The sequence below is a fragment of the Rhinoraja longicauda genome, chromosome 31 (assembly GCF_053455715.1).
Source record: "Rhinoraja longicauda isolate Sanriku21f chromosome 31, sRhiLon1.1, whole genome shotgun sequence".
Lineage (NCBI taxonomy): Eukaryota > Metazoa > Chordata > Chondrichthyes > Rajiformes > Arhynchobatidae > Rhinoraja > Rhinoraja longicauda.
The window spans coordinates 7,335,900-7,362,388 of NC_135983.1; the positions used below are offsets into that span (position 1 = coordinate 7,335,900).

General features: G+C 41.6%; 1 protein-coding gene across 5 annotated transcripts in view; it reads left to right on the forward strand.

The window, feature by feature from the left end:
* LOC144608554 (nuclear receptor subfamily 6 group A member 1) overlaps window positions 1-26,489 on the forward strand; it is a 234,437-nt gene that overhangs the window by 154,854 nt on the left and 53,094 nt on the right. For all 5 annotated transcript variants that reach the window (XM_078426490.1, XM_078426492.1, XM_078426491.1 and 2 more), the window contains one exon: window positions 24,337-24,567. In XM_078426490.1, coding sequence (XP_078282616.1) covers window positions 24,337-24,567 — 231 coding nt within the window. The remainder of the gene's footprint in view (window positions 1-24,336; window positions 24,568-26,489) is intronic.

Below are 26,489 nucleotides of genomic sequence, written 5' to 3' on the forward strand. Positions count from 1 at the left end.
CGTCTAAATTCCAGAGTATACAAGCCCAGTCGCTCCAGTCTTTCGACATACGACAGTCCCGTCATTCGGGAATTAATCTAGTGAACCTGGAGTATTGCGTACACTTTTGGTCTCCTAATTTGAGGAAGGACATCCTTGTAATTGAGGCAGTGCATATAACCATATAACCATATAACAACTACAGCACGGAAACAGGCCCGTTCGGCCCTTCCAGTCCACGCCGACCACTCTCCCTGACCTAGTCTCATCTACCTGCACTCAGACCATAACCCTCTAATCCCCTCTTATCCATATACCTATCCAATTTACTCTTAAATAATAAAATCGAGCCAGCCTCCACCACTTCCACCGGAAGCCCATTCCATACAGCCACCACCCTCTGAGTAAAGAAGTTACCCCTCATGTTACCCCTAAACTTTTGTCCCTCAATTCTGAAGCTATGTCCCCTTGTTGGAATCTTCCCCACTCTCAAAGGGAAAAGCCTACCCACGTCAACTCTGTCCGTCCCTCTCAAAATTTTTAAAACCTCTATCAAGTCCCCCCTCAACCTTCTACGCTCCAAAGAATAAAGACCCAACCTGTTCAACCTCTCTCTGTAGCTTAAGTGCTGAAACCCAGGCAACATTCTAGTAAATCTCCTCTGTACCCTCTCCATTTTGTCGACATCTTTCCTATAATTTGGCGACCAGAACTGCACACCATACTCCAGATTCGGCCTCACCAATGCCCTGTACAATTTTAACATTACATCCCAACTTCTATACTCGATGCTCTGATTTATAAAGGCAAGCATACCAAATGCCTTCTTCACCACCCTATCCACATGAGATTCCACCTTCAGGGAACAATGCACAGTTATTCCCAGATCCCTCTGTTCCACTGCATTCCTCAATTCCCTACCATTTACCCTGTACGTCCTATTTTGATTTGTCCTACCAAAATGCAGCACCTCACACTTATCAGCATTAAACTCCATCTGCCATCTTTCAGCCCACCCTTCCAAAAGGCCCAAGTCTCTCTGTAGACTTTGAAACTCTACTTCATTACTAACTACACCACCTATCTTAGTATCATCTGCATATTTACTAATCCAATTTGCCACACTATCATCCAGATCATTAATGTAAATGACAAACAACAGTGGACCCAACACAGATCCCTGGGGCACTCCACTAGACACTGGCCTCCAACCTGCCATACAATTGTCAACCATTACCCTCTGGTATCTCCCATTCAGCCATTGTTGAATCCATCTTGCAACCTCACTATTAATACCCAACGATTTAACCTTCTTAATCAACCTTCCATGTGGAACCTTGTCAAATGCCTTACTGAAGTCCATATAGACAACATCCACAGCCTTGCCCTTATCAATTTCCCTGGTAACCTCTTCAAAAAATTCAAGAAGATTAGTCAAACATGACCTTCCAGGCACAAATCCATGTTGACTGTTTCTAATCAGGCCTTGTTTGTCCAAATAATTATATATATTGTCCCTAAGTATCTTTTCCATTAATTTTCCCACCACAGACGTCAAACTAATAGGTCTATAATTGCTAGGTTTACTTTTAGAACCTTTTTTAAACAAAGGCACAACATGCGCAATGCGCCAATCTTCCGGCACCATCCCCGTTTCTAATGACGTTTGAAATATTTCCGTCATAGCCCCTGCTATTTCTGCACTAACTTCCCTCAATGTCCTAGGGAATATCCTATCAGGACCTGATAGCATAGGATAGGATAGGATAGCAGTGTAGGTTGTCGAGATTGATCCCTGGGATGGCGGGACTGTCATATGAGGAAAGATTGAAAAGACTAGGCTTGTATTCACTGGAGTTTAGAAGGATGAGAGGGGATCTTATAGAGACATATAAAATTATAAAAGGACTGGACAAGCTAGATGCAAGAACCAGGGGCCACAGTCTTAGAATAAAGGGAAGGCCATTTAAAACTGAGGTGAGAAGGAGCTTTTACACCCAGAGAGTTGTGAGTTTGTAGAATTCTCTACCGCAGAAGGCAGTGGAGGCCAATTCACTGGATGAATTTAAAAGAGAGTTAGATAGAGCTCTAGGGGCTAGTGGAATCAAAGGATATGGGGAGAAGGCAGGCATGGGTTACTGATTGTGGATGATCAGCCATGATCACAATGAATGGAGGTGCTGACTCGAAGGGCCGAATGGCCTCCTCCTGCACCTATTTTCTATGTTTCTATGTAACCTACGTTGCACTCCCTCAATAGTAAGAATGTCCATCCTCAAATTTGGAGACCAAAACTGCACACAATACTCAAGGTGTGGTCACACTCGGGCCCTGTACAACTGCAGAATTACCTCTTTGCTCCCATACTCAACTCCTCTTATTATGAAGGCTAAAATTCCATTAGCTTTCTTAATGCCTGCTGTAGCTGCATGCTTACTTTCAGTGACTGATGAACTAGGACACCCAGATCTCGTTGTACTTCCCCTTTTCCTAACTTGACACCATTCAGATAATAATCTGCCTTCCTGTTTTTACCATCAAACTGGATAACCTCACATTTATCCACATTAAACTGCATCTGCCCACTCACACAACCTGTCCAAGTCACCCTGCATCCTCATAGCATCCTCCTCACACTTCACACTGCCACCCAGCTTTGTGTCATCTGCAAAATTGCTAATGTTACTTTTAATCCCTTCATCTAAGTCATTAATGTATATTGTAAATAGCTGCAGTCCCAACACCGAGCCTTGCGGTACCCCACTAGTCACTGCCTGCCATACTGAAAGGGACCCATTTATCCCTACTCTTTATTTCCTGTCTGCCAACCAATTTTCTATCCATGTCAGTTCCCTACCCCCAATACCATGTGCTCTAATTTTGCCCACTAATCTCCTGTGTGGGCCCTTATCAAAGGCTTTCTGAAAGTCCAGGTACACCACATCCACTGGCTCTCCCTTGTCCATTTTATATGTTACATCCCCAAAAAATTCCAGAAGATTAGTCAAGCATGATTTTTCCTTCGTAAATCCATGCTGACTTGGAACGATCCTGTTACTGCTATCCAAATGTTCCGCAATTTCTTCTTTTATAATTGACTTCAGCATCTTTCCCACCACTGATGTCAGGCTAACTGGTCTATAATTTCCCGTTTTCTCTCTCCCTCCATTCTTAATAAGTGGGATAACATTAGCTACCCTCCAATCCACGGGAACTGATCCTGAATCTATAGAACCTTGGAAAATGATCACCAATGCGTCCACGATTTCTAGAGCCGCTTCCTTCAGTACCCTGGGATGTAGACCATCAGGCACTGGGGATTTATCAGCCTTCAGTCCCAGCCGTCTACCCAACACCATTTCCTGCCTAATGTGAAATTCTTTCAGTTCCTCCTAGGATCTCTGGCCACTAGAACATCTGGGAGATTGTTTATGTCTTCCTTAGTGAAGACAGATCCAAAGTACCTGTTCAACTCATCTGCCATTTCCTTGTTCCCCATAATATATTCACCTGCTTCCGTCTTCAAGGGACCCACATTTGTCTTAACTATTTTTTTCCTCTTCACGTACCTAAAGAAGCTTTTACTATCAATAGACAATAAACAATAGATAATAGATGCAGGACTAGACCATTCGGCCCTTCGAGCCAGCACCGCCATTCAATGTGATCATGGCTGATCATCCACCATCAGTACCCCGTTCCTGCCCTCTCCCCATACCCCCTGACTACACTATCATTAAGAGCTCTATCTAACTCTCTCTTGAAAGCATGCAGAGAATTGGCCTCCACTGCCTTCTGAGACAGAGAATTCCACAGATTTACAACTCTGAGTGAAAAAGTTTTTCCTCATCTCCATTCGAAATGGCCTACCCCTTATTCTTAAACTGTGGCCCCTGGTTCTGGACTCCCCAACATTGGGAACATGTTTCCTGCTTCTAACGTGTCCAATCCCTTAATAATCTTATATGTTTCAATAAGATCCCCTCTCATCCTTCTAAATTCCAGTGTATACAAGCCCAGTCGCTCCAGTCTTTCAACATACGACAGTCCCACCATTCCGGGAATTAACCTAGTGAATCTACGCTGCACTCCCTCAATAGCAGGAATGTCCTTCCTCAAATTTGGAGACCAAAACTGCACCACGGTACTCCAGGTGTGGTCTCACTGGGGCCCTGTACAACTGCAGAAGGACCTCTTTGCTCCTATACTCAACTCCTCTTGTCATGAAGGCCATCCTGCCATTAGCTTTCATCACTGCCGTTGTACCTGCATGCTTACTTTCAGTGACTAATGAACAAGGACACCCAGATCTCTTTGTACTTCCCCTTTTCCTAACTTGACACGATTCAGATAATAATCTGCCTTCCTGTTCTTACCACCAAACTGGATAACCTCACATTTATCCACGTTAAACTGCATCTGCCATGCATCTACTCACTCACACAACCTGTCCAAGTCACCCTGCATCCTCAAAGCATCTTCCCCTCAGTTCACACTGCCACCCAGCTTTGTGTCATCTGCAAATTTGCTAATGTTACTTTTAATCCCTTCATCTAAGTTATTAATGTATATTGTAAATAGCTGCGGTCCCAGCACCGAACCTTGCGGTACCCCACTAGTCACTGCCTGCCATTCTGAAAGGGACCCATTTATCCCCACTCTTTGTTTCCTGTCTGCCAACCAATTTTCTATCCATGTCAGTTCCCTACCCCCAATACCATGTGCTCTAATTTTGCCCACTAATCTCCTATGTGGGACCTTATCAAAGGCTTTCTGAAAGTCCAGGTACACTACATCCACTGGCTCTCCCTTGTCCATTTTCCTAGTTACATCCTCAAAAAATTCCAGAAGATTAGTCACGCATGATTTCTCCTTCGTAAATCCATGCTGACTCGGAACGATTCTGTTACTGCTATCCAAATGTTCTGCAATTTCTTCTTCTATAATTGACTTCAGCATCTTTCCCACCACTGATATCAGGCTAACTGGTCGATAATTTGCTGTTTTCGCTCTCCCTCCTTTCTGAAAAAGTGGGATAACATTAGCTACCCTCCAATCCACGGGAACTGATCCTGAATCTATAGAACATTGGAAAATGATCACCAATGCGTCCACGATTTTTAGAGCCGCTTCCTTGTGTACCCTGGGATGCAGACCATCAGGCACTGGGGATTTATCAGCCTTCAGTCCCAACAGTCTACCCAACACCATTTCCTGCCTAATGTGAATTTCCTTCATTTCCTCCGTCACCCTAGGATCTCTGTCCACTAGTACATCTGGGAGATTGTTTGTGTCTTCCACAGTGAAGACAGATCCAAAGTACCTGTTCAACGCGTCTGCCATTTCCTTGTTCCCCATAATAGATTCACCTGCTTCTGTCTTCAAGGGATCCACATTTGTCTTAACTATTTTTTCCTCTTCACATACCTAAAGAACCTTTTACTATCCTCCTTTATATTCTTGGCTAGCTTACCTTTGTACCTCATCACTTCTCCCCGTATTGCTTTTTTAGTTATCTTCTGATGCTCTTTAAAAGAGCCCCAATCCTCTGGTTTCCTGCTCATCTTTGCTATGTTATACTTCTCTTTTATTTTTATACTGTCCTTGACTTCCCTTGTCAGCCACGGTCGCCTCTTACTCCCCTTAGAATCTTTCTTCCTCTTTGGAATGAACTGATCCTGCACCTTCTGTATTATTCCCAGAAATACCTGCCATTGTTGTTCCACTGTCTTCCCTGCTACGGTCTCTTTCCAGTCAAATCTGGCCAGCTCCTCCCTCATGCCTCCATAGTCCCCTTTGTTCAACTGTGGTGCTGACACTTACGATTTTCCCTTCTCTCAAATTGTAGATTAAAACATCATATCATGATCACTACCTCCTAATGGCTCTTTTACCTTGAGTACCCGAATCAAATGCGGTTTATTACACAACACGAAATCCAAATTTGTCTTCTCCCTGGTAGTCTCCAGTACAAGCTGCTCTAAGAATCCATTTCAGAGGCACTCCACAAACTCCCTTTCTTGAGGTCCAGTACCAGCCTGATTTTCCCAGTCTACCTGCATGTTGAAATCACCTATAACCACCGTAACGTTACCTTTGCGACATGCCAATTTTAACTCTTGATTCAACTTGCACCCTATGTCCTGGCTATTGTTTGGGGGGCTGTGGATAACTCCCATTAGGGTCTTTTTACCTTTACAATTCCTCAGTTCTGTCCATACTGACTCTACATCTCCTGATTCCATGTCACCCCTTGCAAGGGACTGAATATCATTCATTACCAACAGAGCGACCCCAACACATCTGCCCACCTGTCTGTCTTTTTGATAGGACATATACACCTGAATATTCAGTTCCCAGCCCTGATCCTCTTGCAGCCATGTCTCTGTAATTGCCACATCATACAACAATATCTAACTGAGCCTCAAGCTCATCCACTTTATTTTTATACTTCGCACATTCAAATACAACACTTTAACTTTGGTATTCACCTCCCTTCTCACACCAGTCACTATTGGCCCTGACCTTACTCTTTTATCCCTTTTCAAACTTTCCTTCCCATAATGTTAGAGCTATGTGGAGCATGGTGATGTTAGTGCTGTGCCATATCAATTTTGGTGTACGTGGCATCCCAATTGAGTAACTGGCTTGGGAACTTTCAAGTAGACAACCCTTAGACATTTGTCTGCTGCTCTTTTGACTATGACTTGACTTTCATTAAGATGCAAAACAAAACTCAATTGGGTAATGTTGGAATGGCAGAAGAAGACATTTCCTGATGAATTTTGGTCCAAAATGAAAAAAAAGCCTGCTATTTCCTGTGAAAATGTGGACAAAAGTTTTTTTTTCTGTATGGGAGATTAATTCATTCTTTCTACTCCTTCTCCAGGACCTCATGCTGTTTCAAAAAATGGATACATTTGCATTTAACTGCATAATAGAATCTTGTATAATATTGTTAATATCTGAGAGCAATTGATTATCCTGAATTTCTACAGTAGCCCTTGGGTGATGAACTATCAGCTGGTTTAACAATAACCTTTCAACTCAAGATTGGAAGTGGGGTTGTTTGCTAATAATTGCACAGTGTTTAGTTTGATGCAAATCGTTTAATGAGGCAGCTTATCCCCAGACTTGCTCAACATCAGACATGTATCAAATGACAAACAAAGAAACGCAGATACTAGATATCTGAAATAAAAGAAGGAAAATACCGGATGTACACAGGGAACATTCACAGAGAGAGAAACAAAGTTAACATTTCTCTCTGTTAACTTTGACAGAGAGTCAAAGTTAACAGAGAACTTTGTTAACTCTCTGCTAACAAAGAGAGAGTTAACAAAGTGATCTTTGACTCCAGCATGGTTGGATGTGAAGCACACGTGTGCTAGGCAGTGACCAGCTATGTTGTATTGTGCCTACAAGAGTAGCATTAAATGAGTCCACCAAAATTGCTGTTCCACCCACTATGATGTAAGTGAGGATCATGACAAAATATTCTCCACTTGCTGGACAATGTTAAAGGAGCATAATGCTGTCTTCAAATATTTTCAGTCTATTTCACTTTCGTAATAACGGGAACCAATATCGGTAAATTGACATGAGACGTATTATCTTTGAAGTTGCTCATTTATTGTTAATTTGTTCAAGTTACCAACTGTTTATGGCTGGGAGATAGCAGTAATAGCCTTAAAGAGTTATCCAATAACAAATGTTGATTAATAAGTAACTGCTTTGACAGCACCTCTCTTATTTACCACCTGAAATTTATATTCCCTGCACTATGGTGCACCATGTTGCAGTATACAAAATGTGCGACAGGAACTTGAAGCTCAAACCTCATGACTGTACCACATAATACAAGATGGTTGGAGGTATGTGGGTACACCATTACCTAGCTATACCTGTATATTCCCCTTTAAATCAAAATTACAATCTTGACTTGGAAATACATTGCTGATTCTTTTGTTAGTTCAAAACCTTTGAATTCACTATTATGTCCAAATGTATAGCATTCTAGAAGTTCCTATAATGCATAACACCACGCAAAAGTTCAAGGAGGCAGCATTTCACCACCTTAAAGGCAATTAGGGATGGGCAATAAATGTTAGCCTTGCAAGCAACACCCACATCCATGTATTAATTTAGAAAAAAAACTGGCAAACCATTTAAAGCAGTTACATATTAAGCAGCATTTGTTATAGGATAATAATTTTAAGTTGTAACTGTTATCTCCTAGACAAAAGCAGCTGATAACTTGAATAAATGTACTATAATTGAGCAATTTAAAAGATAAATAATCTCTTGATGACAATTGACCAAACATGATTCTGATTCTTATAAGTGAAGTAGACTACAAAATGTTGAGGATGACATGCAATTTGGAAAATCTATATATTTTTAAAGAATATTTTGTCGGAATGTACCTCCTCAATTCTGCCAAAGATAATCTATTGCCATCTATACCAGTGCTTACCAAAATCGTGCACCTCTCTGGAGCTGTGTAATTGAAATTGGGTTTTTTTGACCTGCTGCAGGCTCAGCACCTGCAAGTCAATAATTAGCATTCTTTTTAATACATTTTCTATTTGTTAATTCTGATATTGTGTATATTTTTAAGGAAACTGTAAATCAGCGTTTTCATAATCAGAACATATGGAAGGAAAGGTATTCTTGATTGATGGTATGCAGGTTGGTTTAAGATGAGTTGTGATGATCATATATATCAATAGTGAGAACGTCTAAGAGATATGATGTGGATTGAGAGGTTGGTTTATGAATCTTGAGGAGTGGTGTACAGTTCTGAAAATAAATGCAACTTGGGCCATCCAGTGAGATTTTGAGTGAAAAATGCAATGTGTGAAAAACACTGGGAGGAAAATATGACAACGGCTGTCACAGAAAAATGAGTTGAACAAGAAAGAGCTGATCATGTTTTCATTTGCTTTGGTAGTATTTCAGAGTAATGAGGGAGAAATTTACAGTTTCAAATATTGGATATATGTTTGCAGAACATCTTGGACAAAAGTCAATGATAGGGGGTGGAGACCAATGTTCTTTAAATATGGGTAGAAAGCAATGTTCTCCAAGTATGGGTAAGGTCATTGCAGAGATGTTAAAGTTTCCATTCTAGGTGTATGTATGAGAAATATGGCACTGTTTATTGCAGAGGCACTTATTTATAGCAGCAGCTTTTGGGAGAGTTTAGTTAAACTTTCCTAAAAATGACTGAAAGGTGACGTAAAAAACTGCAGATGCTGGACTCTTGAGCAAAAAAACCCAAATTGCTGCAGGAACTCAGCGGGTCAGGCAGCATCTGTGGAGGGAATGGACAGATGATGTTCTGGGTTGGAACACTTCAGAAACCTAACCTTAAAATCTGGATTATTTTAACTATAAATTGCATGTTGGATATTTCAAATAATAGATTTGTTCATTTCAAATGGATTGGCCCCATCCATTTTCTGATTAGAATTTTAATCCATCCACAGCTGGAGACTAACTCCTCAACTCTAAGATGGCTGAATTTGTGGTGAGATGTGGGGAGGGAGAGACAGCAGAATAGGGGAAAGGGTGAGATGTGAATAAAGGAAATTTTTTGATAACCATCCATATTTAAAGTATATTATGAAAATTTATTGGAATAATTTTAGAAACCTCCCTTCAATAACCTATGACATTTCCCTTCCCCATGCTGTCTAAACTTAATTAAAGATTATGTTTGTAGGGAAAGTGACAGCAACAAGAGAGTGGGATATTTTCAAGGGTTTTACAGCTCTGGCCTATAATTTAAAACAGTTGCTTCTTATTTTATTAGGTCATTGCTAAGGATCACCTTGTTATGAATGACCTCACAGAACTAGATTCTGATCTGCAACTTGACACAAGGTTCACACAAAATATAAACACGGTGGAGGGCAACAGCAGCAGAGCGCATCAAATTACAACGGGGGAGGAGAGGGGAAAGGGATGGAAACTGTTCATAGTTATAGGATTTTTAATTGTTTCTCCCAACAGTGACTTGTGAAACCAATACCCTTTTAACACAGATGTTGCTGAATTTGAAACAACATTTAAAAATATGCCATCTATGGCTCGGCTTTACTTGAAAGTCACTGAAAATTCAAAGCCCAAGGTCAAGAGGCAGACAATGTCAATCCACAATGAATACTTTTTTGAGTGAAGCAAAAAAACAAGGGTCATTGGTGGCTGAAGTCCATCTCATGATGCTGACATTCTTATACAACAGGCTTGCATTAATTAGGGGTGACAATTTCAAATTCCAAGGGTCAAGAGTCCATAAACTGAGCTATTGTGATTGTTTTCTGGAAATTTCTGTGATTTTTGTTGTAAAAAAAACCTTTTTGGGAAATTCTGCAGATTATATGGTTGCTTTAGCTGAAAGTAGGCAGTTTGCAATCAATTCCTGACCTTAAGAAAGCATTCTTAAGTTCTCAATGAGCAGCTGATTCTTATTGTGCCTGTGAAATAGCTGCATCATGTGGCACTCTGGCCAATTTCTCACACATTCTGCAGCAGCGTGCAACTGTGGATTGATATCATTAAAGCCATGTGTAAAGGCCTAAGATTGTTTCCCCTTAGTGTTTTATGGGCCCTTGACGATAGCCTCTGCATGCCTGTTGGTATCTCTCATGAGTAGTATTCTTTCTTTACAGAGACAATTAGAACAGAGCTCCTGCAGAACTCTGTTATTCACAGTAACCATGGTATTCTTCCATCTGTTTAGAGATTTACAGGGATAAGGGCATGGGGCATGGCTGAGGTTGAACTGTGTATCACTGGGAGGAGAAAGAGAGAAGGATAAACTAGCTACATGCCAATGTTGCTGTTTATCTGATAAACTGAAGATAAGAATGATGTTAATCAAGATTGTAAATTACCTTTTTAATCGATTGTTTTACAGTTACTTTGAATGGAGAAAGAATTGGTTTATTTGTAAACTGAAATGAAATGGAAACATGGTTATATGATTTTTATTTTCTTGCAATATCTTTCAAAAATCTTTTCCATTTGTTCAACATATTTTAGACCATCTATTTGGTAATTAATGTTGGAATTACTTGCAGCAGTAGCATTTCCAAAGGTAGTTAATGTCCCAAAGGTTAACAATGCAACATTTAACACATCACCGAGCTCGGCTCTAGCTCAATGTACCAAGAGTAGAAAGATTCTGTTTTCATTTTGTAAGCCTCAAGAGAGTTTCAAAGCTTGATCACTTGAAAACCCATTTAGCAGTAATTGAGTGAAGGAAATTTGGATAGCCTGAGTTGCAGATTTCACTGCATGCTGTAAGGGTGGGAGCAGTTGGTATTATTAATAATATTATTTTTTATTAATTAAAACTAAAAATGTCAATGACCATTCAATGATTTGAACAAAAGTGAGATTTTGAAAATTGAGGTGCTGGCAAACTGAGAATTAGGAAGTAAACTGTAATACCTGTGCAAGAATTGAGGCTTTAGGATATGGGCAGCACTGAATTTATATTTATTCACTGAAGAAGGGTCTCGACCCGAAACGTCACCCATTCCTTCTCTCCCGAGATGCTGCCTGACCTGCCAAGTTACTCCAGCATTTTGTGAATAAATCGATTTGTACCAGCATCTGCAGTTATTTTCTTATACTGAATTTATATTTGTGGAGAGTGGAAGATGTAAATGTGATCAAGTGGTATCTAGTAGATGCAGCTGCCAATAATAACATCACGAATGAATGTTTCAACAGTCAGAGGACTGGGTTGGTTCGAGGTTACAATTATTATGCAAAGAAGTTGGTATTTGTGATGGAGTTGCTCCAAAAAAGTTAAGTTTGGGATCAAATGGGATGTTAATCCTAAATGCACAGTTTGAATCAGAAGAAAAGTTTGAAAAGTCGAAGTTAATGTAAAACCAGTTTGAAGGACTTCCCTGTAATACAAATGGGAGGGTAGGAAAGTTTTGCCAAGGGCAAGAAAACAGACCCTTCGGCCTACCATGTCCACACTGATTATTGAGCACCCAACTGTACCAATCCTACACTCATCCCATTTTTAAAATCTTCCATATTCTCATCAACTCCCCAGGCTATCATTCACCCACACATTAGGGATAACTTACATTGTCTCTAACTTTCTAATACGCGTCTTCGCGGTGTAGAAGAAATTCAGAACACCCAGAGAAAACCTTTTAGTTATGGGGAACGTGCAAACTCCACACAGATAGCAATCCGAGATTAGAATTAAAGTTGATCACTGAAGCAGTAATGAAGCATGTCAACTACCTGCTCCACAATGCTACTTAAACTTTTTTTAGAAATTTGCTAATTTATTAGATTCTGAAACATCATTACTGAATTTTGGCTCCATTGAAATTAATGTTTTTGATCAGTCTGATTTCACAAACAATTTAGAAAACCATTTTTTTTAAAAATAATGCACTTCCTCAGTTTGTAGCATGCTTTCAAGATTTGGAGGTAGACTCTTAGAGGTTGAAATCTTTCAAGATTTGGAGCACTTTTGTTTAAAAAAAACATCCCTCATACTATTTAAACTTCAATTAATATTGGCTAATCTTTCTCAATCACTGTTTATTGAACAGCCCGTCATTCCATGAATGAATTTCCTAACTTTATTAATTTGAAGGGATGTATCTTTTCTTGAGAACAGTTACTAAAACGTCATACAGTACTCCAAATGTGATTTATTGGGGCTTTTTACAATTTTTGCAAAACTTCATTGCACAAAAGGGAAACATATTTTCCTTGCCATTTGGTCAGTTCACCTCCATGTTTACTTTTTGGTTCTCCTGAATCAAAGCACCTGGATTCCTAAATCTCGGATTCCCGTATATTGGCGAGACCAAACACAGAATGGGCGATCATTTCGCTGAACATCTTCACTCAGTCCTCCTGGGCCTACATAATCTCCCGGTTGCCAAACACTTTAACTCCCCTTCCCATTCCTACACTGATCTTTCTGTCTAGGCCTCCTCCACTGTTAGAGTGAGGCTAAATGCAAATTGGAAGAACAGCACCTCATATTTTGCTTGGGAAACTTACGACCCAGCGGTATGAATATTAATTTTTCCAACTTCCAGTAACACTTGCATCCCCTCCCTCCCCCACCCGAGTCATCGTACTAGTTTCACTGTCATCCTGCTGAGTTTCGCGGTTTGTATTACTCGTTGTCACTTTCCCCATAGCCAACAATGGACCATTGTGGGCTCCACCTTTCCTTGATCATTGTTGCTGGCTTTGATCTGTCTTTTTACATATCTTTCATTAATTTATTCTATGTATCATTTCATATCTCTCGGCTCCCTCGCCCCTGACTCTCAGTCTGAAAAAGTGTCTCGACCCAAAATATCACCTTTTCCTTTTCTGCAGTTCCTTCCTACACACCTAGATTAAGTAATGCATAAAATTGCATCAGTTTCTCACCATTAAAAAAATATTCCAGTTTTCTATTCTGTCAAAAAACAACTCACTTCCCCAAACAACTCAGTTTTTTTCAGAAAATATAGATGTCACTTTTTGCCTTTACTTTAATTATGAACATAATTATGTGAATAGCTGAGGGCTAATGTAAACATAGCACAAAAAGTAAGGACATTTGTGTTTGGTAGATTATTTCTTTGTTGTAACAATGCTTCTTGGCAATAAATCTTATACCGTTGGAAAGCCTGTTTATTTCCCTTTTAAATGGCGCCACATTTGTAAGGAACATGCATTTGTGGGATGAGCAGCAGAGCTGAGTATATGGGTTGCGCCCATGAAAAATTTGCCAAATCTTCTCTGCCAATGCCAAACAGCTTATTCTGCTGTTGCGATTGACTTGTTTTGAGCTTCTGGTACCCCCAGGTGCTGACAATCAGGTGCCTGATTGGCACCTGATTGGCAGCATCTGTGAGCATGGGCCCTGCTACAGTGGTCAGTAGGTGTCTGCTCCAAGAATCGGCATGCCACGTTTGACTGATCTGGATAGGGCCCGTGCGATAGGGCAACTTCAAGCTGGTGTTCCGCAAAACCAAGTTGCGGCATTATTTGGAGTGAGCCCTAGTACCATCTCCAAAGTGAAGGCCATGTTCCATATAACGGGGGATGTCAGAGACAGGCCGCGAAGTGGGCGTCCCAAGAAGACGACACCCGAAGAAGACCGGTTCCTCACCCTGTCACCACTTAAGAACCGTAGGCTGTCTTCTACAGATTTGCAGTCAAGGTTTGCAGGACGATATGGCCGACGGCTCTCTGCCCAGACAATTCGGAACAGACTGCACGCAGCCGATCTCCGGTCTCATAGGGCTGCCAGGAGGCCTGCCATGACTGCCCTTCACCGTCAGGCCCGTTTGCGCTGGTGTCGGCAACACGTGCACTGGAACCTGAACATGTGGAGGAAGGTTATGTTCAGCGATGAGTCCAGATTCTGCCTACGGCAGTTGGATCATAGGGTCAAAGTGTGGAGAAGACGCGGAGAACGCTATGCTGATTGTTGCACCGATAGAGTAACATCTTTTGGTGGAGGCAGTGTGATGGTGTGGGGCGGCATCTCCCTCACTGGAAAAACGAGGCTTGTCATCATTGGAGGCAATCTCAATGCAGAGAGATATCGAGATGAGATTCTGCAACCAGTGGCAATCCCATATCTCCACAGTCTGGGACCGAACTCTATCCTCCAAGATGACAATGCTCGCCCCCACAGAGCAGGGTTTCTCAGAGAGTACCTCCAGAATTTGGGAGTGGAGAGGATGGAATGGCCTGCCAGAAGTCCTGACCTCAACCCCATTGAACACTTGTGGGATCAGCTTGGGCGTGCTGTTCGTGCCAGAGTGACCAACACAACCACGTTGGCTGACTTGCGACAAATGCTGGTTGAAGAATGGGATGCCATCCCACAACAGTGTGTGACCAGGCTGGTGACCAGCATGAGGAGGAGGTGCCAGGCTGTTGTGGCTGTGTATGGTTCTTCCACACGCTACTGAGGCTCCTGTTTATTAAATGAATAAATTGTTAAATTGCCAATATGTCTTGTTTCTTCAGACTTCAATCATCCAATCCACCAAACAACACCGAACAAGAGTCAATGGCAGAATAAGCTGTTTGGCATTGGCAGAGAAGATTTGGCAGATTTTTCATGAGCGCAACCCACATACTCAGCTCTGCTGCTAATCCTAAAAATGCATGTTCCTTACAAATGTGGCACCATTTAAAAGGGAAATAAACAGGCTTTCCAACGGTATAAGATTTATTGCCAAGAAGCATTGTTACAACAAAGAAATAATCTACCAAACACAAATTTCCTTACTTTTTGTGCTATGTTTATATGTCTGTAGCACAGGTTCGCCAACCTGAAAAAGATTGGTGATTACTATTTTCTGCATTAATAAACCTACACGTTTAATTTTGTTGGTCCTTATTTAATGTAATAACTTTGTAAGTTGTGCTTTGTAACAGCAAATGCTTTTTGGAAAAGCCAGATATCCCACATTTACATTTTCCCTTTTATTAGCCCTACTGCTAATGTCCTTAAATATGATTTCCCCTAATCATGCTTTAGCAAGTTCCGAGTTGCCACATTTTTAATATTAGATTTCAGCATGTTTTTCACAACAGATGACTGATTATGTGAACTCTAGTTCTTACATTTACTTCTCCTTTCATTAAGTCAGTCATTGTTATGCAATAGCCTTTAATTCTAGTCTATTTCTGCTACATCTATTATGTATTCTATGGACATATGCAACAGCGTTTCTAATCCACATTTACTTTTGTAAATCTCTTTGCTCTCTTTTATATGGAGGGAGAAATTCTTGCAATTTTTTTTGCATTTATTGCGAATCTAGACCTAATCTATTTTCTACATCTTTATCAAGTATGGTTAATTTTGCTACATCCTGTAACTTCTCCCTGTCTTCTGCCTTACCATTGCATTTAGCAACCTTATGAACAACTGAAAGATTGGACGGATTATTGAATAGTGGAATAAAGCTGGGTAACAAAATAACGTTTGTATGCTCATCAGAGCTTGCATTGAAACTAAGATTAATATAACCCATTCAATAACCACATCTCAATTTCATCCAAATGCTCGTATTTTATACTCCGTTGTACCCTTGCTTCTGAACTTTAGTTTTGACAATTTTAATTATTTTATCTCAGCTGTCTTGCAATTGATTGTTTTATACACATTGATTTTATACTCATCATGTGACATAGTGCTTTTTGACATAACTATAAATGACTTGGAATTAATCTGAAGGTTATTCTGCCATAATTTGGTCATTCCTACCAGGGAAATGTTTTTTTATCTATCCTACTTAAAATCATCTGTTATAAAATCCTTCACTCTTCCCCAATCAAAAGAAGACCAACCTGATCTATTGCCCCAATTTAACTCCGATAGCTCTCGTCATTGTGATGAATCGACACTGTGCAAGGCTAACCTATCTTTTTTGAGTTAAACACAAAGTTACAGAGAAACTCTGGGCCAGGCAGTATCTCTGGAGGATATGGGCGGGCAACATTTCAGGTCAGGAAAGGTGCCGTCACATCTTCTATCCATGTCCTTGAGAGATACTGCCTGACCCACTGAGTTACTTCAGCGCTTTGTGTTTTACTCAAGATTCTAGCATCTGCAGTTTCTCATGTCTCCATATCTTTCTGGAACCCAGAACTGAATGCATTACTCCAGAAAGGGACTGATTTGAACTATGTACAGTTGTCACGTAACTTGCGTCTCTTTGCCTTGCACACTACAAGATAAAGGTTGACATTCCAGCAGCTGTTCTCATTTTTGAATACAAATTTAGTGGAACCTATACTGAAATCTCCACTTGATTACAGTTCATGGATATTTAGCATTTAGTAAATACTTAATTTGGTCTACTTTGGATGCCCTCATTCTTTCCCATGTTTCTTTTGGTCTTTCCTATTTGACCATTTTCTTAACTGACTGCATTTTGGAATTTTCCATTCCTACTTTAACTTTCAGGGCTTAAATTCATTTAAGTTGTAGTGGGATGATTTCATTGATACTGGTAGGGTGCAGGCTGGCAACGCATCCTCAGATATTGATATATTTTATGTTAAGGCTGTGGAATTCAATTTTTCCTTGCAGTGAAAAAGTATTAGAAAGAAATCCCACAATGGTAGCTGAACAGAAAAATACTTCCATTCATTGAGCATGCAGATTGTAATGGACAAATTCCTGATAAAATTGCAGGAGAGTGTTGCAATGAAGCAGTACCTCATCAGTAGTTGTGAAATGGTTCCATGGATCATTATATGGCAGATCTAGAGGAACTGTACTATATAATCTATGTTTCATGCATAGTTGTGGCGTTTTGTGTGCAGCACAGTTTCACAATACATCAACATCTGAACTTGGATACCGTGTTCTCCCTCCCTCCCCTTTCCCTCTTACTTGTATCTTCGAAAACAGATGTGGGAAGCTCATTGGCCTCATTGATATAATACATTTATTTGTCCCCGCTGCTTCCTCCTTCTTTCCATTGCTCCCCTGACACCTGTGTCAAGAACTTTCTCTTAATTCCCTTTGAATTGCAGCTTTTGTACCCTACAAACATAACTTTCTTTTAGTTTAGTTTATTATAGTCATGTGTACTAAGGTACAGTGAAAAGCGTTTTTGTTGCATGCTATCCAGTCAGCAAAAAACTATATATGATTAGAATCAAGCTGTCCCCAGTGTACAGATAGTGGATAAAGGGAAAAATGTTTAGTGCAAGATAAAGTCCAGTTCGAAGGTCCCCAATGAGGTAGCTGGGAGGTCAGTACTGCTCTCTAGTTGGTTATAGAATGGTTTAGTTGCCTGATAAGAGCTGGGAAGAAACTCTTCCTAAATCCGCAGGTATGTGTTTTCAAACTTTTGTAACTCTTCCTGATGGGAGAGGGAAGAAGAGGGAGTGACTGGAGTGAGACTGATCCTTGATTATGCTGGTGGCCCTGCCAAGGCAGCATGAAGGGAGGGAGGTTGGTTACGTAATGGTCTGGGCTACATCCACAACTCTCAGCAATTTCTTGCGGTCTGGATAGGCTGCTCCCAAACCATGCTGTGATGCATCCCAATAAGATGCTTTCTACGTCGCATCTGTCGAAGTTGGTGAGGTTTGTTGGATACATGCCGAACTTTATAAGCCTTCTAAGGAGGTAGAGGTGTTGGTGTGCTTTCTTGGCCATTGCTTCAATAAGGCTGGACAAGGACAAGTTACTGGTGATATTTACTCCTAACAGTTTGACTGTAGGTTCAAATTCCTGGTCCTTTGATTTCCCAGGGTGAAAATGTAAAATACTAAAGGGCATAGCTTTAAAGTTTGAGGGGGAAAGTTTAAAGGAGACTAGCCGAGCGTGAACCCGTTCTCTCCTGCGGACCTGGCAACCCTCCGTGCAAACCACTGCTGCGGACTCGGCAACCCTCCCCCAACTGACGATCCCCCCCCTCAACCCTCCCTTAAAACTCCCCCGGTGGAGGGCGAGGGGGGAGAGAAAAGGGGGAGAGGGAGCCACCCAGGTCGGCCTCGGCTGGCAATCACGATGGCCAGCAGCAGGAGAGCTCTCCTCACCCCCCCTCAATGGCCGCCACCCCGCCACTCGTGCGGGTCCCATTGTGACGTCGAATGGGGCTACGGACAGTGCAAGTGGAAAAGGGATTTATCAAAGTTTAAAAAGGTGATTTTTAAAGTTTAAAACGTGAAAACCTTTAAAATATTGCAACCATTTGAACCCCAGGCCAATGGTGAGTAAGGTGGGCCTAAAATTGTTGCGCGATCGTGTACCGTTTCGGCTGTATTTTGCGAACAAATATATCCACAAACACACAAACAAGATGAGAGTTTTAGTTATTATTTTCTATATGCTAGACCAAGTGGGCCCGTTGGGCCCATTCCTCGTAGAGGGGGGACAGGGAAGGGGAAAGGGTGTGACTGAGGAGCCCTGGACCCAAAGCCTCTCCTGTATTGGTGTAGCACCCTCCACCCCCCACTCAATCCCCCTTATCCCCCCCTCCTCCTCCCACTGACCCACTCCATCCCCCCTACCCACCCCCACTTGCACCTCCACAGGCCCCACCCCCACTCCCCCCAGCCCTGCCTCCACCCCCCTTCTCCCTCCCCACCGCTATTCCCCCTCCCCTCAACACCACCTCCCTCCCCTCCCCCCACCCCCACACTCCCTGCCCGCACCCCACTCTCCCCCCACCCCAATCTACCCTCCCCCCACCCCAATCTTCCCTCCCCCCACCCCAATCTTCCCACCTCCCCACCCCCACTCTCCCCTCCTCCCCACCCCCAATCTCCCCCACCCCACTCTCCACCACCCCTACTCTTGCCACCTCCTCCCGAGCCCTACTGGGGCGCTATGGTTTACCGTTTTGGCTGTATGTCCACATGTCCACAACAAAGTCTCAGAAGTACATATACACATATAAACATAGCACAAAAAGTAAGGAAATTTGTGTTTGGTAGATTATTTCTTTGTTTTAACAATGCTTCTTGGCAATAAATCTTATACCGTTGGAAAGCCTGTTTATTTCCCATTTAAATGGCGCCACATTTGTAAGGAACATGCATTTGTGGGATGAGCAGCAGAGCTGAGTAAATGGGTTGCGCCCATGAAAAATTTGCCAAATCTTCTCTGCCAATGCCAAACAACTTATTCTGTTGTTGCTATTGACTCTTGTTTTGAGCTTCTGGTACCCCCAGGTGCTGACAATCAGGTGCCTGATTGGCACCTGATTGGCAGCATCTGTGAGCATGGGCCCTGCTACAGTGGTCAGTAGGTGTCTGCTCCAAGAATCGGCATGCCACGTTGGACTGATCTGGATAGGGCCCGTGCGATAGGGCAACTTCAAGCTGGTGTTCCGCAAAACCAAGTTGCGGCATTATTTGGAGTGAGCCCTAGTACCATCTCCAAAGTGAAGGCCAAGTTCCATATAACGGGGGATGTCAGAGACAGGCCGCGAAGTGGGCGTCCCAAGAAGAGGACACCCGAAGAAGACCGTCTCCTCACCCTGTCAGCACTTAGGAACCGTAGGCTGTCTTCTACAGATTTGCAGTCAAGGTTTGCAGGACGATATGGCCGACGGCTCTCTGCCCAGACAATTCGGAACAGACTCCGCAGCCGATCTCCGTTCTCATAGGGCTGCCAGGAGGCCTGCCATGACTGCCCTTCACCGTCAGGCCCGTTTGCGCTGGTGTCGGCAACACGTGCACTGGAACCTGAACATGTGGAGGAAGGTTATGTTCAGCGATGAGTCCAGATTCTGCCTACGGCAGTTGGATCATAGGGTCAAAGTGTGGAGAAGACGCGGAGAACGCTATGCTGATTGTTGCACCGATAGAGTAACATCTTTTGGTGGAGGCAGTGTGATGGTGTGGGGCGGCATCTCCCTCACTGGAAAAACGAGGCTTGTCATCATTGGAGGCAATCTCAATGCAGAGAGATATCGAGATGAGATTCTGCAACCAGTGGCAATCCCATATCTCCACAGTCTGGGACCGAACTCTATCCTCCAAGATGACAATGCTCGCCCCCACAGAGCAGGGTTTCTCAGAGACTACCTCCAGAATTTGGGAATGGAGAGGATGGAATGGCCTGCCAGCAGTCCTGACCTCAACCCCATTGAACACTTGTGGGATCAGCTTGGGCGTGCTGTTCGTGCCAGAGTGACCAACACAACCACGTTGGCTGACTTGCGACAAATGCTGGTTGAAGAATGGGATGCCATCCCACAACAGTGTGTGACCAGGCTGGTGACCAGCATGAGGAGGAGGTGCCAGGCTGTTGTGGCTGTGTATGGTTCTTCCACACGCTACTGAGGCTCCTGTTTATTAAATGAATAAATTGTTAAATTGCCAATATGTCTTGTTTCTTCAGACTTCAATCATCCAATCCACCAAACAACACCGAACAAGAGTCAATGGCAGAATAAGCTGTTTGGCATTGGCAGAGAAGATTTGGCAGATTTTTCATGGGCGCAACCCACATACTCAGCTCTGCTGCTCATCCCACAAATGCATGTTCCTTACAAATGTGGCACCATTTAAAAGGGAAATAAACAGGCTTTCCAACGGTATAAGATTTATTGCCAAGAAGCATTGTTACAACAAAGAAATAATCTACCAAACACAAATTTCCTTACTTTTTGTGCTATGTTTATATAGCAATGATGACAAGCCTCGTTTTTCCAGTGAGGGAGATGCCGCCCCACACCATCACACTGCCTCCACCAAAAGATGTTACTCTATCGGTGCAGCAATCAGCATAGCGTTCTCCGCGTCTTCTCCACACTTTGACCCTATGATCCAACTGCCGTAGGCAGAATCTGGACTCATCGCTGAACATAACGTTCCTCCACATGTTCAGGTTCCAGTGCACGTGTTGCCGACACCAGCGCAAACGGGCCTGACGGTGAAGGGCAGTCATGGCAGGCCTCCTGGCAGCCCTATGAGAACGGAGATCGGCTGCGGAGTCTGTTCCGAATTGTCTGGGCAGAGAGCCGTCGGCCATATCGTCCTGCAAACCTCGACTGCAAATCTGTAGAAGACAGCCTACGGTTCCTAAGTGCTGACAGGGTGAGGAAAAGGTCTTCTTCTGGTGTCCTCTTCTTGGGACGCCCACTTCGCGGCCTGTCTCTGACATCCCCCGTTATATGGAACTTGGCCTTCACTTTGGAGATGATACTAGGGCTCACTCCAAATAATGCCGCAACTTGGTTTTGCGGAACACCAGCTTGAAGTTGCCCTATCGCACGGGCCCTATCCAGATCAGTCAAACGTGGCATGCCGATTCTTGGAGCAGACACCTACTGACCACTGTAGCAGGGCCCATGCTCACAGATGCTGCCAATCAGGTGCCAATCAGGCACCTGATTGTCAGCACCTGGTGGTACCAGAAGCTCAAAACAAGCTCAATAGCAACAGCAGAATAAGTTGTTTGGCATTGGCAGAGAAGATTTGGCAAATTTTTCATGGGCGCAACCCATATACTCAGCTCTGCTGCTCATCCCACAAATGCATGTTCCTTACAAATGTGGCACCATTTAAAAGGGAAGCTTTCCAACGGTATAAGATTTATTGCCAAGAAGCATTGTTACAACAAAGAAATAATCTACCAAACACAAATTTCCTTACTTTTTGTGCTATGTTTATAACTAACATATCAATCTATCAGATTGATAGATGTTCGGATCAAGTTTTTCTACACAGAGAATGGTAGGTGTTTGGATCTCGCTGCCAGGGGCGGGATGGTAGAAGCAGAAATGACAATGACTTTTAAGAAACTTTTGGATAGGCATCTGAATAAGGATATGGTTGATTTGTTTAATTTGGTATCATGATCAGCAGGTACATTGTGGGTCGAAGGTGCTGTTGATGTATTAATTCATGTATTAAGTTCTATGTTTTAATATTTTGGACATTTTTAGATCTTTCTGTAAATACATTATTTCGTTACTTAACTCAATACTGAAATGTTGCTTCGGATAAATTAACCATGCCTTTTGTGTACATAACATTGATAAATTTTAAAGAAATTGATGTTATATTCCAAGTCTTGACATCACCTAACTTCATGATCTCTCTTCATGATCCATCTCCTGCTCAAGATCTGCCATTTGAAATTGCCACCCTGATTGCTATTCTGAAGACAAACACTTTGAGTCATCCAATCTCTGCAATTATTGGTAATTCTTCCTTCAGAGTCCATACGTGCATCTTTCTGGACAACTTTAGCCCATCCTTCCATCACTCTTTCAATTATTCTAGGAACACATCTCTGCTAAGCTTATAGTGATCATTGTCCAGCACAGTTTCATTTTCCTGCTAACCTATTTTCTTCAATATAAATGGAGACATTTCTTTGGCAATCCATTGACATATTTTAAGATGTGTCAGTATATTGGATCTAAATTGGATTAGCAACACATTTCATAAACACAGAAATATTTAACAAAATCCTCATTCAAGTTCAGCTCAAATGCACTGTCGTATTAAAGAAATTGAAACATTCAGATTTTAAATCTAGGTTTATTATTGTCAGAAGTACTGAGGTATAGTGAAAAGCTTTGTTTCACATGCTATTCGAACAGATATACTATATATTGATGCAATGTTCAAACTCGAGTACAATGGATAGAGCAAAGGGAAAGATACAGAGTGCAGAATATAGTTCTCAGCATTGTAGCACATCAATTCCTTCGATAAAGTGCAATGTCTCCATGGGTTAGAGGCGAATCAAACAGTATCCTAGCTTATAAGGACCATCCAGAAGGCTGATAATGGAGGGGCTGGTCCTGTCAGGCATGCTTTCAAACTTTCTACATTCTGTCAGATGGAAGCAGGGAGAAGAAGGAATGACTGGGCATAGGATAAGTCTTTGATTATGTTGGATGATTTCTTGAGGCAGTGTGAAGTGTAGATGGAGTAAATGATGTGAATATAAATAGTTATTTTATGCCATGGTAAAGATCTAGCAAGAAAACAATAGGTTGTCAAACCATCTGTCTCCTTGTCTCTTATGACAGCTTTGAATTAAAGTTTTTTTCCTGTTTTCAAGGGAAGCTTAATTATTAATTTACGTTTCATGTAACACTAGATCTAACTTTGTTTTCATGTAAACAACCTAATGGTGGGAATTTGCAAGTACTTATGGTTATTACCTTTTTTTTCAAATGGAAGTAGATACAATTAGACATTTTCCCATCTGCTTCTCTTCTGACATCATCATCAATTTATTGTGTTCAATGAATAACCAAGCCAAGAAGTTGAGGGAGTTGTAGGTTCAATCTGCAGTATTTGTTGAATCGAGATGTTTTCAGCAAATTTGAATATCATAATATAGACTTTATGTGCCATCTATCCACTGATAATATCTACCGGTCTATCCATAGGTAATCAATATGTTATGAGATAATACTAAAATATTCAAGTCATAGAGAAAAGTTGTTGATAGTTTCTCTTGTATTTGCCCCCCAGTGTTGGACATACATCTGAACATATTACTCTGGAAGTTTATCCTTCCCCGCAGTAAAACCACAAATAGAAGTTGAATCAAGAGCAAGCGCATTTTTCTTTAGACACCATTTTCATTGCCCTTGTGTTATTGTTTAACATAGCCCAATCTAATTTATTGTACTTTAGTCTCATTTTTATTATACAATATGCCAATCAAATTTAAATTGTTTAGATAAAGTATACGAAGAAATATGTGTTGAAACAAATTCCTTTTATGTTTACATACTTGGCTAATAAATTAATTACAATTAGAAAATTAATTAAAATTACAATTTATAAAGTCTTGTGTCATCATCTCAATGGAGTTTTGGTTAATTCGATTTTTTTCCCTTTCAGATGATCGCACTGATCAGCGAACCTGCCTTATTTGTGGAGACAGAGCTACGGGTCTGCACTATGGTATTATTTCGTGTGAGGGATGCAAAGGCTTTTTCAAACGTAGTATTTGCAACAAGCGGATTTACAGATGCAGCCGAGACAAAAATTGTGTCATGTCACGCAAGCAACGAAACAGATGCCAGTACTGCCGACTGCTTAAGTGTCTCCAAATGGGCATGAACCGAAAAGGTATGTTAGTTTTCAACACTTTAAATAACATTGACTTTAAGTACCAACCAAAAAAATATTCCTTAAATTAACTTAATTTGATAAAACTGATCTGGATAGATTTCAATTGCAGGGTTGACTTTTATCAGACATTTAAAAGTTCTTGCCCATAAGATTTACATGAACACTTATATTTTTGAATATACAAGTTATATTTGAACAGTTGTTGAAGATATTTAGACTTGGTGGGTACCTTTCTAGCTCTACTGGATATCAATGCATCATTTCAGTGCCCTTATGTGGACTATGTTGCATAATCCTAAATTCTTGGTTGTTTAAAGAATTCATCCATGAGATATTGAATTGGTATTCAGCTTGCTATTTATAATTAATTCAGAGATTCTCAAACAAGGAGGTACCAGAGATAACGGGATGTGGGAAACGGTCAAGAATTTGATCTGTATATCAGGTGCATCTCAGAACCACCTGAGAAGTGTAGAGATTACTGAGCAGATAATCTGCTCAGAGAAAATACAGTGAGGGGCTGAAATAGATATTGCAGAAAAAGGTCATAGCTAAAATATCTTTGCTCAACAACTTTCATTTTAACTGTATTGATAACACTCAGCTAATCAAAAAATCAACTTTAATTCAAATACTTAGCTGGAATTTTACTTTTTATTAACTCTAAAGCTTTTTAAATAGGGTTTCGATCTGAATGATTTAATGTATGTGTTGTTATTACTGATACATGGATGAGCTCCAGTATTTGTCTTGCCATTCAGTACATGCACCAAGTAGTGAATCGGGGTATGGATAATTAAGTTTGTTGCTCAAAATTCAGAAATAGAATTATATTTTTAATCTTGTTGAATATACATACCAAATGCACTGTTGGGAATAAGGTAAAAGTACATGTTTGCAATTCATGTGTCAGAGACAAGTAACTGCAAGGCCAATTCTAACATGGACCATCACTTGCAGTGCTTGTAGCAATTGTGTAGTTTGGCCACACATGTTTTTGGAGCAGGTATATAAATAACATTCTTCCATTGCTAACAAGTATGGCTATTACTTATAAGCACAGAGCAAATGTTTTCTGTAGTATTCCTTGTGCTTTCATCATGCTTACTTGCACCTTGTACTATTTTACCCATTCAGAGGCATTCAATCTGTTCAGAATTATTCACAACTATTATTCCTCACCAAGCTCTTCCACCTCTTGCAACTGCAATTTCCATGTTAGAGCAGGACAAGGACTGCATTTCCTATGACTGTCAACTGACTATGGCAATGAACTTTTAGGCTGGATTGAGAAATAATTACAATATCTCATAATCATAATCATACTTTATTAGCCAAGTATGTTTTGCAACATACGAGGAATTTGATTTGCCATACAGTCATACCAATAAAAAGCAACAAAACACACAAAATATATTCTAACATAAGCATCCACCACAGTGACTCCTACACATTCCTCACTGTAATGGAAGGTGAAAAAAAAGTTATCTCTTACCTTCTTTGTCCTCCCGTGGTTGGGGGCCTCGAGCCTTCCGTTGACGGGGCGATCTTGGCTCCGGTAGCCAGTGGTCGGGCCTTCTGCATCGGGGCGATCAAGCTCCTGCATCGGGGGGATCTCGGCTCCCCCACGCCGGGAGACCGGACCCCGTGTCGGGGTGGTCGAACCTCTTGCGACTTTGGAACTTCCCGACATCAGTCTCTACCCGAGACTGCAAGCTCCTCGATGGTGAAATAGACAATAGGTGCAGGAGTAGGCCATTCGGCCCTTCGAGCCAGCACTGCCATTCAATGTGATCATGGCTGATCATTCTCAATCAGTACCCCGTTCCTGCCTTCTCCCCATACCCCCTGACTCCGCTATCCTTAAGAGCTCTATCTAGCTCTCTCTTGAATGCATTCAGAGAATTGGCCTCCACTGC